Source organism: Stegostoma tigrinum, chromosome 26 (genome assembly GCF_030684315.1).
Source record: "Stegostoma tigrinum isolate sSteTig4 chromosome 26, sSteTig4.hap1, whole genome shotgun sequence".
Classification (NCBI taxonomy): Eukaryota; Metazoa; Chordata; class Chondrichthyes; order Orectolobiformes; family Stegostomatidae; genus Stegostoma; species Stegostoma tigrinum.
Window position 1 is genome coordinate 22,341,228 of NC_081379.1, and position 19,219 is coordinate 22,360,446.

The following is a 19,219-nucleotide window of genomic DNA, read 5'->3' on the forward strand; positions in this document are numbered from 1 at the left end:
GTGTCACAATGACACCACCCAGAAACTGGAGGAGCAGCACCTCATATTCCGCCTTGGGAGCCTACGGCCCAATGGCCTAAACACGGATTCCAAAATCTCCCTACCCCCAGCCTCATCCCATGACCAACCCTCCCTGACATCCCTGCCTCCTTGACCTGACACAACCTGTCCATCTTCTCCCCAACCTATCCGCTCCTCGCACCTTACTGACCCAATCCCCACCACTCCCTGCCTGCACTCACCTATCACCATCCAACCTACCTTCCCAAGCCCCACCCCCTCTCTATTTATTTCAGAGCTTCCTTTCCCCCCTCCTCCATTTCTGAAGAAACATCCAGACCCAAAACATCTGCTTTCCTGTTCCTCTGATGCTGCCTGTCCTGCCGTGTTATCTCTGACTCCAGGATCGGCAGTTCTATCTCTGAAGCAGGGAAGTGTTGTTATTTGCCACCAGCATTGTGGAGCTGTGTTTGGAGGAATAAGAACTGGTTTTCAAAGATGTTAACCCAGCCGTATCATGGTCACTCAAACTTTCAATACGTTTATTTAACTGGCTTCAGATGAGCCATTTGAATTGAAACTTGATAAAGTCTGGCACACCAACACTGGCTGGAAACTGCTTAGTTTTTTCACATCCATTAAAATGAGTTAACAGGGTAGAGCATCAGATACTCACTTTGGCAGGAGAGATCACAGGTTCCACCAACAGGTCGATCAGTGGCTGATAGTACATTGATGGTAATATCCGGTCCTCTGCTAACCTGACTTTTAATCGCAATGCTCCTAATTTCCCTCTGTGAAAATATAGATAATATCACATTGATACTGGCACTCTCCATTTGGAGTTGGAAAACAAAAATCACTGATTTCAGTAGGTCTTTCTTATGAAATTGTTCAAGATTTTTACATGAAGTTCTGCATTATGCTTTTTTAAGTACTGACATTGAGCATCTAGACATAATACAACACATATTAGGATGACATTGAAAATGCAAGTACATTGGACAGAAACTAATTTAATCAGCTAAGAATAGGACATGTGAAAACAAAATGGGCAATGGTATCTGCAAAGTAGAGCAACAATGGGCAAGAGTTAAAGCTGTTTTAAATAACAGAGCAGGAAAAATGTACTGCGATTAAAGGAAAGAAATTAAAACTATTGAAACTCCATTGGTGAATAAAGATACAGAGAACAATGAAGAGTCACAAGCATACATTAAGTAGACAGATAGCAGTGGGAAAAAAGAGAATACCAATAGACTGATAAAGGAATGGAAAGAAGAGCTATGTAATTAAGTTCTCAGGGATCACAGAACAAACTGGTAAAATATTTTGCAGACACAGCAGTAAAAGGTGAAAATGGAGATGACAGCGGGACTATTGATGGATAAGTCATGATTAAAACACTGCAATTAAAAGTAAGCAGAAATATTAACTAATTATTTTGCTTCAGTTGTCACCAGAGAGACAACAGGTCAACATAACATTAAATGATCAAATAAATAATAAGATAAGTACATTTCAATTCAAAAATGTGGAAGCATTAAAGAAAATAATGAATTACAAGAAGATAAAACCTCAGTTTGAAGGGATCGCATCTACACATTTTAAAAGAATCAAGGAAAGCAATAGCAGAGACCCTCCTACATATGTTTAATAATTTATTCAAGAAAAGTTTACAGCCAGAGAACTGGAGGAGGGTAACATTATACTTGTATTTAGGAAGAGAGATACGGCACATCCAGCGAGTTACTGACCTATTAACTTACCTTACTGGTAAGAAAAGCAATAAAATTCCCACTAAATGAGAGTCAATAAGAACTATAAGGCCACAAGCTCATAAGGTCCACCATTCAACATGATCATGGCCCATGCAACATTCTTTGTGTATTCCCCCTATAACCCTTGATTCCCTCACTAATCAAAAATCTATCTACCTCAGCCCTATATATGCACAGACATACTCTGTTCCAACAGCTGTCTGTTGCAAGGAGTTCCAAAGACTCTCAACCCTGAGAGAAGAAATTCCTCCTCTTAAATTGGCACCCCTTTACCCTGTGACCATGCCCTCTCTCCTAGGCTTTATGATGATGCGAAACATTCTCTCAACACTTACCCTGTCATGCTCCTTAAATATGTTATATTATTCAATAAGATCACCTCTCGTTCAACTAAACTCCAGTGTGTAGAATCCCAACCTGTTTAGCGTCTGGTCATAACACAATCCCTCCATACCAGGATCATCTAAATGAAGTTTCTCTAAACTGTCTCAAATAAAATGCCATCTTTCCTTAATTAAGGGGACCAAAGCTGTTCACAGTACTCAAGGCATGATCCCACCAGCACCTTTTCTCAAAATACTTTTGCAGTCACTGAAGTACATTTGAAGTGTAGTCACTGTAAGAAAGATTTTAAAAAAAGACTGAAGGAAAAATCTTACTTGACCAATCTTACTGAATGTACCAAGACACAGCAAAGAAAGTAGCAAAAGTAGGACTTTCAATAGGTTCAATAAGGTGATTAAAAAAAAACAATTGAATAAGGTCACAGAATGTAGAGTTAGGAGACAATTTGCAGAATGGATTGTGAGCTGGCTTCAAGGCAGCAAGTGGAAGTGGAAGTAAAGGGTAGTTATTCGGATTGTCAGAGGTGGAAGTGATGTTTTATAAGGACAGTGCTGGGACCAGTTTTGTTCTCTATTTCATTGACAATTTGAACTTTTACAAACATGATTTCTAAGTCACATTTGAAGGATAGTCAATATTGAAGCAATCTGCAACAAATTACAGCATGACATAATTGTCAGAATGAACAAATAATTGGCAAATATACTTTAACATAGATAAATGTGAGGTCGTACATTTTGTGGAAAGAATAGATAGTCCATTTATCATTTGGAAGGTGTGAATTTAGATTGGTAGAAACACTAAAACTTATGCTACTGCATTGGCAACACTATTAAAATTGCATCAAAGTCCTCAGATTTATTTCTGGAGAGATAAATAGAACTGCAAAATAGATAAATTATACTAAACCTTTATCAAACTTTGGTTAGAACACAGTCTGCACAGGCTCAAAGTGTCATATTTTAAAATGGACAGAAGCATTGGAGAGGATGCAGAGAAAATTAACAGGGACAAAAAAGGGATCTGAATGTCTGTTTCAGTGCTATATATTCTGTGAGGCAAGCATATTTAAACTTATGTAACCTTATTCAATATAGCTTTGTATCTCCTTTGTAATTATTCTGACAAGCTGACAACACTTGTGTACTCACATATCATTCAACATATCGACTTCATGAATACCACTATGAATGTAAACACTTTGGATCAGTGATCAGGATCCAAACCTTATTATGTATTCCCAAATTTTTTTATCCATTCAATGTTCTGAGGAATGTAGCCTTCAGTGAAACTAAGAAGAGCTTCTTCATTCAAACTTTATCATCAAAGTCGTAACTACTGGGAGAATAAAAGCAATAATTTCACCCCAATTAATTCTGGCATGGGTTTATGTTTCATTCCAAGTGCTCAAATTCCTTCTGATATACTGCCCCAAGATATACCTCCATTCTTTGTAAAAACCAGAACCATGGCATTTATTCCTGAATTTAGATTTTTTTAAGAATGGGAATGGAAAAGCCTTTACATTGAAAGTTAATGGCAGTAAAGGACTATATTGTCATTCAGCTGTCTACCAGTTGTACCAGTTCTATCCATCATGAACATGAGACCTACAATCACATTTTTCGAAGGGTTGAATTCATGCTTGTGAATCTCTGGTAGTTCTGACAAAATTTGTATTCTCATATACACTTCTATTAAACTATGGAGATTAATTTATTGATGGACCAAGATTTGAAGGAAATGATCTGAATTTCTTCTTTCTAATAAGAAGGAACTCAAAATTTTGTTTGTTCCAAAATTAATTATTGGAATTGTGAAATACAGATAAATTTCTGCAATGATTCAAGTTGATAAATGCAGCCAGAAGGGCCCAGAAGATCCTAATATTCAGACCAAGTCTGTGCTGTGCAATAAATCTCTGGCAAAGTATTACAGAATTTCAAGAGCTGGTCCCAGAGACTGTAGCTACAGAGCTGTGCAGGGAGAAATCTGGCTTTGGTTTCCTTGTTGATACAATATTCACTTCTGCTAATGTATTTGCAGAAGTCCAGTATTAAGAGTATTCAGTTTTGCTGCATTGTTTACCATGATGAGACCATACTTTAGGGTTATTATCTATTTCCAATTTTTGGTAAGTGGGAGGGTGCAGGAATCCAATATAAACTTAATGTTCTGGACGAGGTGCCTGTGTTCATTTTCACCGTAGGTGGAAACCATAATTTAACAAATATTTTTAAATACATATCAAAGCAAAATACTGCAGATGCTGAAAATCTGGATAAAATCAAAATATGCTGGAGAATCCCAACAGCTTTAATTTCACTCTGGCCACAGGGGATGTGCCCGGGAATGGAGGACAACTAATGTGGTTCCAATTTTTAAGAACAGTGCAGAAAAGCAGAAAAGTCTCAGTGGATCATGACTGAGGTGTAAAGGATTGTCAGGGGTATGGACAGGGTGAATGGAGAACAGATGTTCCCCTTGGGTGAGGGATGAATCATGAGGAGACATAGTTTAAGGATAAGGGGCAGGAAATTCAGAGGGTATTTGGGGAAAAACATTTTCACTCAGTGGATGGTGGGGTTCTGCAGTACACTGCCTGGAGAGGTAGTAGAGGCTGGAAACCTTACAACCTTGAAAAAAATTTGGATAAGTACTTCAAATATCATAATACTCAAGGATATTCGACAAGGGCAAGAAATCGAGATTAGCATACTTTTAGTGGTAGTTATGTCAATGCAGATGCAATAGGCATTGTCTGTTTTTAAATAAGTTTAATTAGATGTCAGAATGAACTAAGTTACCAGATCTTAATTGGTGCACATTTCAGTTTTAAAGAGATTTAGAATTCAAATAGAATATTGGCCTTTACTTCATAAGGCTTAGAAATTGGCCTTTACTTCATAAGGCTTAGAAAACAAGAGTAGTAAGTTTATGGTTCAGTTGTGCAGAGATTTAATCGGACCTTACATGGAGCCCAATGTTCAACTGTACTCAAAGGCAATGATCAGATTTTCCAGAATGACATGGGAGCTTAATTAAGGGTTAAATTATGAGGCCTTGCTGCATAAATGTAGTTCGTATCACCTTGAATTTAAAAGGCGGACAGACAATCCAACCAAGATGTTTAAAGCAATTAATAAAATTTCTGATGGGGAAATCCCAATCAGAAAAGCATAATCAGGAAGTAATCTGGAATTCACTTCCATTAAGTTGTGAAATCCAGGTCAATTGAAAATTATGTAGAGTATTATGGTATTCATCAAGGGGTATGATAGATTAATGGAGCCGTGGCTCATCACAGGCCTGGTCTAATTTCTGTAACAGAACAGACTTGAGATTGAATGGCTTATTTATCTTCCGAAGTTTCTATTAAAATGGCACTTTTAATGTATCTCAGTCAAAAACAAATGTGGCTCCACAGAGTAAATTTTGGGATTTTACAGACAACCTCACCCAGTGACTGAAAATATTAGAAAATTGGTCATGGTTATTTAAAGTAATGATTGGAAAGTAATGCATTGCCTGCATCCATGTTTCAACATGCATTCCTCACTGGAGGCACTTCCCATCAGCTTGGCAAGAATACAGAATCACATTTCTTATTTAAATCAGTTAGGCTCTGAATGTCTTCGCGATCATAAATTTCACTCATATTATTTCCCTGAAGCTTTACAGGGTATCCCAATGAAAAGCTACTCCATTAGGGACCCAAATCAACCCAAGCAATAAAACCTTGGATGAAAGACAACATGATATGTTTTTAAACCACTTGGTCAATTGGTCAAAGACAGTATGAAAGGAGGCCATTCAGCTCCTAGACACCCATTGTGGTTCTTTAAAGAGCACTCAATCCCATTCCCTCACTGTATCGACAGTTTTGCAAGTTTAGTTCTCTCAAGAGCCCATCCAATTTCTTTTTGAATTCAATGTTCGTCCCTCTTGCCACCACCCAAGTTCTAGATTGTTACCGACAACTGAGTAAAAAGATTTCTTCCTCACATCCCTCTTACAGTTCTTGCTCAAAACCCAGGTCTCCCAGTCCTTTTGCCTTCAGCTAATGGGAACAGCCTTCTTTTGTGTCTGTGAACTAAATCTGTCATGCTCTTGTACAACTCTAACAGATTTCTCCAAAACCTCCTTTGCTCCAAAGAGAACAACCTTGGCATCATTTCAGACATTTGGTTAAATGAAAAGGGAATGGATTCAGTTTTGCAGAATTATCTTATCGTTGTTAGGAGAATAGCAGACCAAGGGACAATTGTGAAAAAACCTGTCCAATTGAATGAAAGACAAGCATACAATAGATTTGTGATAATGGGAACTGCAGATGCTGGAGAATGCGGCGCACTGACCTCTACATCGCCAAGGCCAATCACCAACTCTCCGACGCCACCTCCTACCGCCCCCTCGATCATGACCCCACCCCCGAGCACCAAACCATCATCTCCAACAGCAGTCATGACCTCATCACCTCAGGGGACCTCCCACCCACAGCCTCCAACCTCATTGTTCCCCAACCCCGCACAGCCCGTTTCTATCTCCTTCCCAAAATCCACAAACCTGCCTGCCCTGGTCGACCCATTGTCTCAGCCTGCTCCTGCCCCACCGAACTCATCTCCACCTATCTGGACTCCATTTTCTCCCCTTTGGTCCAGGAAATCCCTACCTACGTCCGTGACACCACCCATGCCCTCCACCTCCTCCAGAACTTCCAATTCCCTGGCCCCCAACACCTCATTTTCATCATGGACGTCCAGTCCCTATACACCTGTATTCCGCACGCAGATGGCCTCAAGGCCCTCCGCTTCTTCCTGTCCTACAGGCCCAACCAGTCTCCCTCCACTGACACCCTCATCCGTCTAGCCGAACTCGTCCTCACCCTCAACAACTTCTCTTTCGAATCCTCCCACTTCATATAGACAAAGGGGGTGGCCATGGGCACCTGCATGGGCCCCAGCTATGCCTGCCTCTTTGTAGGTTACGTGGAACAGTCCCTCTTCCGCACCTACACAGGCCCCAAACCCCACCTCTTCCTCCGTTACATTGATGACTGTATCGGCGCCGCCTCTTGCTCCCCAGAGGAACTCGAACAGTTCATCCACTTCACCAACACCTTCCACCCCAACCTTCAGTTCACCTGGGCCATCTCCAGCACATCCCTCACCTTCCTGGACCTCGCAGTCTCCATCTCAGGCAACCAGCTTGTAACTGATGTACATTTCAAGCCCACCGACTCCCAAAGCTACCTAGAATACACCTCCTCCCACCCACCCTCCTGCAAAAATTCCATCCCCTATTCCCAATTCCTCTGCCTCCGCCGCATCTGCTCCCACGATGAGTCATTCCACTCCCGCACATCCCAGATGTCCAAGTTCTTCAAGGACCGCAACTTTCCCCCCACAGTGGTCGAGAATGCCCTTGACCGCGTCTCCCGCATTTCCCACAACACATCTCTCACACCCCGTCCCCGCCACATCCGCCCAAAGAGGATCCCCCTCGTTCTCACACACCACCCCACCAACCTCCGGATACAACGCATCATCCTCCGATACTTCCGCCATCGACAATCCAACCCCACCACCCAAGACATTTTTCTATCCCCACCCTTGTCTGCTTTCCGGAGAGACCACTCCCTCCGTGACTCCCTTGTTCGCTCCACACTGCCCTCCAACCCCACCACACCCGGCACCTTGCCCTGCAACCGCAGGAAATGCTACACTTGCCCCCACGCCTCCTCCCTCAACCCTATCCCAGGCCCCAAGATCACTTTCCATATTAAGCAGAGGTTCACCTGCACATCTGCCAATGTGGTATACTGTATCCATTGTACCCGGTGTGGCTTCCTCTACATTGGGGAAACCAAGTGGAGGCTTGGGGACCGCTTTGTAGAACACCTCCGCTCGGTTCGCAATAAACAACTGCACCTCCCAGTCGCGAAACATTTCCACTCCCCCTCACATTCTTTAGATGACATGTCCATCATGGGCCTCCTGCAGTGCCACAATGATGCCACCCAAAGGTTGCAAGAACAGCAACTCATATTCCGCTTGGGAACCCTGCAGCCCAATGGTATCAATGTGGACTTCACCAGATTCAAAATCTCCCCTTCCCCCACCGCATCCCAAAACCAGCCCAGTTCATCCTCTCCCCCCACTGCACCACACAACCAGCCCAGCTCTTCCCCTCCCCCCACTGCATCCCAAAACCAGCTCAGCCTGTCTCTGCCTCCCTAGCCTGTTCTTCCTCTCACCCATCCCTTCCACCCACCCCAAGCCGCACCTCCATCTCCTACCTACTAACTTCATCCCACCTCCTTGACCTGTCCGTCTTCCCTGGACTGACCTATCCCCTCTCTACCTCCCCACCTATACTCTCCTCTCCACCTATCTTCTTTTCTCTCCATCTTTGGTCCGCCTCCCCCTCTCTCCCTATTTATTCCAGAACCCTCACCCCATCCCCCTCTCTGATGAAGGGTCTAGGCCCAAAACGTCGGCTTTTGTGCTCCTGAGATGCTGCTGGGCCTGCTGTGTTCATCCAGCCTCACATTTTATTATCATACAATAGATTTGATTAGCAGAGGGACAGAGTTTGAATGGAAAGCAAAAGTGATGATGAGCTGATTGTGTTATTCGTAGTAATTCTATTTAGACCTTTTCTGGATTATTGAGTGCAAAAGGCACTGTGAAAGCCAAAGATGACACTTGAGATATGGCTTTACAAGAATATGTTTCCAACAGAACGTATTGCTCACTGGCTGCACCTGATGGCAAGGGTCCTGCATTGCTCAATTTCTCTGCCGATTAAAAAGTGTTTGAAATTGTTCACCATTTGAAGGATTCAAAAATTTAGGAAAATTCTGAAGAATTAGAGTTAAATCAAGTATCATGTTAAGTAGGCCAGATGATTTTATGCCCATGGTAATAGGCACTTGGAAATCAAACAGAATAAATTGGTTCAACAAACTAAGCTCTTCAGTCCTGCCACGTCTAAATGTGAATAATAGTGGACAATAAAAAAATTCACTGGGGGAGGGGGTTCCACAAATATCCCATCCTCAATAATGAAGTAGCCTAGCTCATCTATGCAAAAAAGACAAAGCTGAAGCATTTGCATCCCTTTTCAATGCCAGGTATTTGATCCATCTGAGATGAGGAGGAATTTGTTCAACCAGAGGGTGGTGAATCTATGGAACTTATTGCCAAGAAGGCTGTGGGGGCCAAGGCATTGAGTGCATTTAAGACAGAGATAGATAGGTTCTCAATTAGTAAGGGGATCAGGGGTTACAGGGAGATGGCAGGAGAATGGGATTAGGAAATATACCATGGTGGTGCAGACTCGATGGGCTCAATTACCTACTTCTGCTCCTATATCTTATGGCCTAATAATCTTGGCCCAGTTATAAGAAAATCCTACTTCACAGATGCCAGTCTTCAGCCAATTCAGTCTACTCCATATGATATCAAGAAATAACTAAAGACCCTGGATACTGCAGGGGAGGCGATGGCCCAGTGGTATTATCACTGGACTGTTAACCCAGAGAACCAGATAACATTCTGGGGCCAGGGTTCGAATCCTGTCCATGGAATATGGTGGAATTTGAATTCAATAAATATCTGGAATTAAGAATCTAATGATGGCTGTGAATCCATTCTCGATTGTTGGAATAACCCATCAGGTTCACTGATGTCCTTTCGGGAAGGAAATCTGCCATCCTTACATGGTCTGGCTTATATGTGACTCCAGACCCACAGCAATGTCATTGACTCTCAACTGCACTCCAGGAAATTAGGGATGGGCAATAAATGCTGCCTAGCCAGTGATGCCCTTATCCCGTAAATGAATAAAGATAAAGAAAAGCAATGGGCCCTGACAACATTCTGGCAATACCATTTAAGAACTGTATTTCAGAACTAGCCATACCCCAAGCCAAGTTGTTCATAGCATATCTACAACACTGACAGCTATCAGACAATGTTGAAAATTTCCCAAATACGCCATGTTTCCAAAAGTAGGATAAATTCAACATTGCCCATTACCATTCTAAAACAGAGCAGTATTGTGAAGGAATGGGCCATTCGGTCCACGATGTTGTGCCAAACGTGACGCCAAGTGAAACGAATCCCTTCTGCTTGCCCTTGGCCCATATCCCTCCATTCCCTGTGTGCACTTATCTAAAAGTCTCTTTAGTGCCCATTTCATATCTGCCTCCACCACCAAATCTGGCAGCACATTCCAGTATCTGTGTAAAAAACTTGTCCCTCACATCTCCTTTGAACTTCCCTGACCACAGCTTAAATGCATGCTCCCTAGTTTTCGACATTTCACTCTGGGAAGAAGATTCTGACCGTCAACCCTATCTATGCATCTCATCATTTTATACACTTCTATCAAGTCTCCCCTCAGCCTCCACTGCTCCAGAGAAAACAACCCAGGTTTTTCTAGCCTCTCCATATAGCTCATACCCTCTAATCCAGGCAGCAGCCTGGTAAACCTCTTCTGTACCCTCTACAAAGTTTCCACATCCTTCCTGTAATGTGGAAACCAGAACTGAATGCAATATTCTAAGTGTGTGGTCTAACCAAAGTTCTATCAATCTACTCTCAATTATCACCAAAATTACAGAAGAAATCAAAACAGAGCTATCTGGTACTTAGAAAGGAATAACCTTGGCACACATGGGAACACCAACACCAACAAGATTCTTTCTAAGTCACAAAGCACCCTCAATTGGAAATATTTTGCTGTTCATTCAGGGTCACCAGGTCAAAATCCTGGAGCTAACTTCCCAACAGCAGTGTACCAAACAACACCCCACTGAATGCAGTGGTTCAAGAAAGCAGCTCGATACCATCTTCTTTACAGGAACTAGGGATGAGTAATAGTACTGTCCTAATCGACAATGCCCACACCTTACGAATGAACTTTTAAAAATCAATAAATGAGGGACCCTACCAATTAAGAACGAAACAGGTGGATTTGATACAAGGCATGGAATTTGGGATTGAGATTAACCAAAAAGAGGTTGACTTATCCGATCAAATTAGTTTAGTACATAGATACAGTTGAATCCTATTTGGTCAAACATGGATCAGTCACTTTTTGAAAATAAATCTAGTGTTCACACAATAATATTGCGGACAGCATTTTGAAATTCACCTATTACCAGCCAGGTACACGTTGTGCTTATTAGCTCCGTGACTAGGTTACAATGGTATACATGCGTTATAGCTAAAATGTAATAATTTACACGTGACAGCAGAAATCCAAAGCCTCGAATCAACAGAAACTACTTACCCTGCATCGTCTTCATTTTTTTCAAAAGGCATCAATCTAAACCAGCCCTTGGACACTTGAGTCTTCAAAAGGGCATCTAGATTGAAGTCAACCTATTTAATAAAGAAACAGGTACATTGTATGTTGCCAAGCAAAAACAAGCAATGAAAACATAGCTGTGAATGTAAAAACTAGTTGATCTAAGTGTTTCCACTTGTAGCTGCAATGACATTTGAATGCTCAAAACCATTAACAACAGAGTAGCCTGCTTCATGGTATATTCATCACTAGCCTCAGAATCCATCTACTACCTCAGTTGATTCTGTTGCTGCAGTGTGTTCTACCTACAGAATGTATTGTACTAACACACTGAGCTCAATTTAATAGCATCTCCTGTCTTTAACAACAGCAGCAAAACCATCACCTTGGAGGTCTTCTACAAGCACTATACAAGCATAAACAAGAAATTTGGACTCATATTTCCAATCCTCGAATTTCCCACAGGAACCATGTCCTTCACAAGGACAATATGAATTATAAGCAACATAGGTAGTAAATAAGCCTCATTAGCAGTGACCAGTTCCTCAGAGCAACTTTAAAACTAGTCAAGAAAAACATGAGAATTTAGTTCACAAGAGTTTTATTTTCAATCTCTTCTGATACTGCACAGGTACTTATGGAAAGTTACTTCCAAATTTCAGTACTGAATAAATCTCAGGAAATTTGAAAATAGGAATCCTGCAAATGAAGAAAAACTGCAACTCGCCCTTTAAAATGGGCCAAACTGTCTGGATTCTGTTGGAAAATTTCAGCTATACTTTATTAGAAATACTTACAGGACTCATCAAATCTATTATTACTGTTCAGAGGAGTTGCAGACCAATGCAATAGAAGAATCCAGTGTGAACCATACCCTTTTGCACTGCATTCAGTGAAAATTTCATTGTACAAAAAGGATAAAGCAGGGATTAGAAACTCACAACCTTTCGCACAGCAGCGTATACAAGACTGGTATATCTTTCATACTGAAAAGGTCTGCACATGCTGCAAGCCGCTTTAAAATCCTTCCAATTTTACAGTGAATCAGTGCAACCTGCAAATAGCAAGACCTTAACAATCTAGGCTTGAATTGACTAATACCGAGTAACTTTCTCAGCAGACATGGCCCAGGCAATTACCATCTGGAAAAGGACAAATTCTAGCCATCACGCCTTGGCATTACTAGCATTGGCATCACTATCTCCCACAATCAACAGTCTCAGGAGTTACCACTGATTAGACATTTAGTTAGACCAGTCACATAAGTACCATAGCAACAAGAGCAGTTCAGAGACTGTGAATTCTGCACGAGCATCTCATTTCCTGATTCCCTTAAGCTTGCACTGTCTGCAAAGCACAACTCAGCAATGTGATGAGATATTTTCTAATTGCCTGGATGACTGCAGGTCCAGCAGTACCTAAAAAGCTCAAGACAATCTAGTACACAGAGCTCCAATCACCATCTTAAACACTCATTGCCCCCACTGACAGTACACTGTAGCTGCAGTGTGCATTGCATATATTAGATGCACTGCACCAACGCAAACATCCTGCAAAATGCAACTTCCAAACCCATGACCTCTATGATTTAAAAGTGCAACAGGCCCAATGGAGCACCACTGCAAACTCCCCTTAAGTCACCCACCAACCTGGTTTGAAAATATATCGCTGCCCTTTCATGGTTGATGGGTGAAAATTCTGGAACTCCCTCCCAGACAGCACTGTGGGTGTATATACACCAAATGGACTGCAGCAGTTCAGGCATGTGGCTCACCACCACTTTCTCAAATGCTATTAGTAACAGTCAATAGATGCTAGTCCAAAACCCACGAGAGAATAAAAATGTACAAATTACTGCTGCAATCGGAGAGCTAAAGTAATATAAATAAAGAAAGGGGACTCTATTCTAATCTCTTAGGTTCCGGTGTCAATGGAGATTATTTTCAATGTGTATGTCTTCTACTTTCAGTCTGTTTTGCAGATTGCCCTCTGACCTTTACATGACCATCTTTGGGTTCTACAAACTACATCAGGCCCAATTTCTGCAGGAATGCCTACACTTACTGACATATTATTGGAGCCACACACTTTCCCACTGAGGTAGCAGAAGGCTTTCACATCCTTCAGATAATGTTGCCAATCAGTGGCAATGAACTATCCATCATCTTGATTCAACCAACTGTGGCCACACAGAGGAGAAGCATATGGAGCTCATGGGATAGAAGGATAGCGTACTGTGAGAGAGATTGTGCTTCCTGCACTTGACAAAATAAATATGAAGAGTTCAAAAGAAAAATATTTATTATTTGCACATTCAGCCTCAGCAGTTTGTATATAAGAACTTGCAATTGCATTGGCTTTTAGCATTAAAATGTCCCATATAAGAAGAACATTATATAACCTCCTTGTTAGACCTAATGTTTCTCAAAGGGGCAGATTGACAGAAATTGCTGCAGTTGGAGGGCAGTAATGAGACAAAGGAATCTGGAAATGCAAATAGAGCAGAGGTGATGAAGGGTCTTTCCTCTTTGGATGGGATGGAGGGGATCAAAAGATGTGTTGACAGCCAAAATCAAAAGACTAGAGGGCATGGGACGTAAGGCCCTTGAGTGGCTTGTGTATCGTTAGGACTTTGAGATATTTTAGGATTGAGAAGGCCATATAGATCAGTGAGTCTGGGAATTCAGGAGGATTCACACAGTGGATTTTTGAACAAGTCAGATGAAGATCAGTAGGTAGGCTGGGAACATATTAGTGAAATCATCCAGACCTGACAATGGGATGGATAAATGTGTTTTTTTCTGGTGGGTGGAGTAAGAATGGAGTCAGGTAACATTAATAGTTTTAAAAACGTAAGGGCTAAGTATCCTGAAGATTAAATGGGAATCACCCAAGATGTCAAAACTGCACACAGCCTTTGTTTGGATTAAGCATATAATAAAGGACGGAGATGCGTCGGCGCCAAGGGCACAAATTTCATCGACATTTGATTGTTCGGAACTTGCTGATGTTCAAGCTCCATCTTGTACATGTGTTAACTTTAGAAAGCCATAGACGGTCATGGGGATAAGGGAAGTGGTTAAAAATTAAGTCTAGAGAGATGGAGATCAATCCTATAACTGCAGATAAAATTTATTTCAGGGTGATTAGTCATAGAGAGCTGCAGCACAGAAAAAGGCCCTTTAGCCTATCATGTCTGTGCGGGTCAAAATCAATACCCAAATAGTTTAGTTTGGGATTACGGTAGGCATGGACTGGTTGGACGAAAGGGTCCATTTCCGTGCTGTATGGCTCTGTGACTCTATAACTATTGTAATCCCAGTTTCCAGCACTTGGCCAGGTCTTGTCTGTCTTGGCATCCCAAGTGCACATCTAAATACTTCTTAAATATTACGAGGGTTACTGCCCCTATCACTCTTCCAGATTCCCATTATCTACTGGGTGAAAAATCATTTTCCTCAGATCTCCTGTGTAAACCTCCCATTCCTTACCTTAAATCTACGTCCCCAGACATTGATCCCTCCACCAAAAGTTTCTTCTTGTCCACCTTAAGTATGCCCCTCATAATTTTATACATCTCAATTATGTCCCCTGTCAATCTCTCTGTTCTAAGGAAAACTGTAGCAATTGTAATGGGGTAAGCCAGCTGCGCCTCATAGAACATGAATCCCCCGATTGGGCTGTTAATCTGGTCCAATCAGGATGCCCTGGCTGACAGATAAAAAGAGATTTTGACACTCTGAAGAGGCAGTACTAAAGTCAAGGGCTGTTCATGTGTAAATAAAGGGTGACTTGGTAACCGAATACCGGCTTCTATGGAGTTGCTTCAAAACAACTTCAGGCTGTCCAATCTCTCATTATAACTGAAACTCTCTAAGCCAGGTAATATCCTGGTAAATATCTTCTGCACCCTCTCCCATTGAATCACATTCCTCTTATAATGTGGATTCCAGAACTAATACTCTACCTGTGGCCTAACCAACCTTTTATACAGTTCCAGGATAACCTCCCTGCTCTTAAACACAATGCCTTGGCTAAGAAGACAAGTATACCGTATGACCTCTTCCAAATGATTCTTCTAATACTTCACTGAATGTAATTTTGACTTGCCTTTTTGTACCAATTTTAAAATGTTAATTCACAGCAGGCACTAAAGCAGCAAATTCTCACTATTATACCAATTACATCATTAAGAGTTCTCAGATTGAAATCCAAAATTGCAATCACATAAATTGGTCTGGCTGTATTTTTTATAACGGTTCTCGCTTCTTGATGAAGTGCATCTTAAAATGAAAAAAATGGGACGCCTGGCTTACTCTTGCAAGAATCACCATAAAAGAGGTAGCTTTGCAGTTTTAGTCATGGTGAGACAAAAACATTCCAACTCGCCAAGTTTTAGCATTGACAATGGAAACCGGTAGTCTTTCTACTGAGAAAAAGCAGAACTGCTGATATATAATGCAGCCAATTACAGACCACAACACACAGGCTGCTTCACCCACATTCTGCACTATTGTACAGAAAAGTATATGCACAAATATACAGCAGCAGTAGTGGTTTTAAAATGTTATGACAATGAAGGAAGTATGTGCCGTTCATGCACTATCTGTGCATGATTGCAGTTGTAATTTTTAAATAAGATCTACAAGGCTACCACATCTTTCTCTACAAACTAGTCTGAAGAACAGTGTGAAGCAATTTAAGACTTAAAAGACTGTCCCCTTTGAATATAACAAGGATGAAATATTCATTCAATACAAAGCTCAGAAAAATAATCATCCCACTTAGTCCCTACAGAAGCAAATAAAAACAATTGTCGAGACATTTCATTACTGTGTGTTATTTCAGGAAAGAAAATCTAAAATATTCAGATAGGGAAGAGGTTGGGACATTTTTCAGCAACTATAAGTTCAACAGATATCTCTAAGACGTGTTAATATTACCACAACAGCAGGAGACCAGAAGAAGCCACAAAACCTTTAGGATATTGTTATTTGTCTGGTAGGGCTGTCCTCAATGTTTGCAGCATTGCATGATGAGGTGACAAAGCTCAAGACATGCTCTCTGTCCAGTGCACATGGTAGTGGTCTTTAGAAATGCTAAGCGCTTTGGGCTGGCACGGTGGCTCAGTGGTTAGCAGTGTTGCTTCACAAACCCAGGGACCGAAATTTGATTCTACCCTCAGGCGACTGTCTATGGGATGCTTGCACATTCTCCCCGTGTATGCGTGAATTTTCTCCAAGTCAAAAGATGTGCAGGATAGGTAGATTGGCCATGTTAAGTTGTCCGTAGTGTTCAGGGATGTGTAGATTAGGTGCGTTACGGGGGATGGGTCTGGATGGGAAGATCTGAGGATCTGTTATGCTGAAGGACCTGTTTCCACACTGTCAGGATTCTATGATTCATTGGAGGCCTGAATGCAAGCTATAGGAATAAGTACAGACCATTCAGGCCCTCCACTGAGATTACAGCTGATTGTATTCTATCTTTATCCCCCTCCTGTAGTATCAAAAATTCAAGGAGCTAGGGTGGAAGCTGAGAGCTGGAACAAACAGTTGTTATCTCCAGTTTGTTACCCATGCCACATGCTAGCGAGGTGAGGAGTAGAGAGAGAGAGAAATTGAACACATGGCTAGAAGGATGGTGCAGGAGGGAGGGATTCAGATACCTGGATAATTGGGGCTCATTCTGGAATAGGTGGGACCTCTAAAAACAGGATGGTCTACACCTGAACCAGAGGGGTACCAATATCCTGGGGGGGGATATTTGCCAATGCTCTTCGGGAGGGTTTAAACTAATTCAGCAGGGGGATGGGAACCTGATTTGTAGCTCCCGTGTACAGGAGGTTGAGAGTAGTGAGGTCATGAATAAGGTTTCAAGGTGGCAGGAGTGTACCAGCAGGCAGGAAGGTGGTTTGGAGTGTGTCTACTTCAACGCCAGGAGCATCCAGAATAAAGTGGGTGGACTTGCAGCATGGGTTAGTACTTGGGGCTTCGATGTTGTGGCCATTTCAGAGACATGGGTAGAGCAGGGACAGGAATGGTTGTTGCAGGTTCCAGGATTTGGATGTTTCAGTAAGATCAGGGAAGGTGGTAAAAGAGGGGGAGGTGTGGCATTGTTAGTCAAGGAACATTGTTAACAGGAATACAGAGTACTGGGCTAATGGTAAGATTCTTGGTAGTGTGGACGAGCAGAGAGATCTTGATGTCCACGTGCATAGATCCCTGAAAGTTGCCACCCAGGTTGATAGGGTTGTTAAGAAGGCATATGGCATGTTAGGTTTTATGGGTAGAGAGATTGAGTTTTGAGGTCATGTTGCAGCTGTACAAAACTCTGGTGCGGCCGCACTTGGAGTATTGTGTACAGTTCTGGTCATCGCATTATAGGAAGGATTTGGAAGCATTGGAAAGGGTGCAGAGGAGATTTACCAGGATGTTGCCTGTTATGGAAGGAAGCTCTTATGAGGAAAGGCTGAGGGACTTGAGGCTGTTTTCGTTAGACAGTAAAAGGTTAAGAAGTGACTTAATAAAGGCATACAAAATGATCCATGGATTAGATCGGGTGGACAGTGAAAGCCTTTTTCCTCAGATGGTGATGGCTAGCATGAGGGGACATAGCTTTAAATTGAGGGGTGATAGATATAGGATAGATGTCAGAGGTAGGTTCTTTGCTCAGAGAGTAATAAGGGCGTGGCACGCCCTGCCTGCAACAGTAGTAGACTTGCCAACTTTAAGGGCATTTAAATGGCCATTGGATAAACATATGGATGACAATGGAATGGTGTAGGTTAGATGGGCTTCAGATTGGTTCCACAGTTTGGCAACATTGAGGGTTGAAGGGCCTGTACTGTGCTGTATTGTTCTATGTTCTCTGTTCTATCATATCATTTATACAATTACAAGAGGAATAAAAGTTTACCCATCCAAAATTTAATATAATAAATTGAACTATATATATTGCATTTTGTGGGAGAAAGCTCCACACTTCCTTTATTGTTAAGGTGAAGCAGTGTTTCCTAATTTTCTTCCTGAATGGCTTAGCTCTGATTTTAAGATTATATCCCTTTGTCCTAAATTCTTCTCCCAGCAGAGCCTATTTCTCACTATCTTTCCCATCAATTACATCCTAAAACGGCAACTAAATTACCCCTTCACCTCTTTGCAAGGAATACAAGCCTAATTTATATACTTCCCCATAACTTAATCAGCTGCATTGATACAGTCTGCTGCCAATTTTCTATGATGCAGTGTCCAGAACTCCAGATATGCTCAGCATACATTTCAAGCAAATACTTTTTCTCATTATAGTCTAGTCCTCTAGTTAGAACGGCCAACATTCCATTCGTCATTGTGATTTTTTTTATATATGATGACTACATTTTTGAATTTGATTATTAAAGATACATTAATTGTATTGAGGCTCCAATAATTAAGGCTGGGCCCCATGCTTCCTTCCCTTGCATAGGGGGCCTAGAGCCAGGGGACACAATCTCAGACTAAGTAGTATGCTATTTTTATTGGGGGAAGAAATTTCTTCAGTCAGACAACAGCAGGTCCCTGCCATTTTCTGCCCCAGAGGGCTGTGGACCCTCAGTCATTGAGTCTGTTCAAAACAGAAATTGTTTGATTGCCAGATTTAGATTTATCAAGGAAAATTGGGATAGGACAGGAGAGTGGTGTTGACATAGAAGACCAGTCATGATCTTACTGAATAGCAGAGCAAGAGTAAGGGGCTGAACAGATCCTATTTACCATGTTCTTATGTTCCAACTGTAG

At 41.7% G+C, this 19,219-nt stretch overlaps 1 protein-coding gene across 4 annotated transcripts in view; it reads right to left on the reverse strand.

The window, feature by feature from the left end:
* Positions 1-19,219, reverse strand: part of LOC125464136 (rasGAP-activating-like protein 1) — a 250,170-nt gene that overhangs the window by 120,557 nt on the left and 110,394 nt on the right. For all 4 annotated transcript variants that reach the window (XM_048556259.2, XM_048556258.2, XM_059655017.1 and 1 more), the window contains 2 exons: positions 11,427-11,518; positions 677-794 (listed from right to left, as the gene is read on the reverse strand). In XM_048556259.2, the coding sequence (XP_048412216.1) occupies positions 677-794; positions 11,427-11,518 (210 nt within the window). The remainder of the gene's footprint in view (positions 1-676; positions 795-11,426; positions 11,519-19,219) is intronic.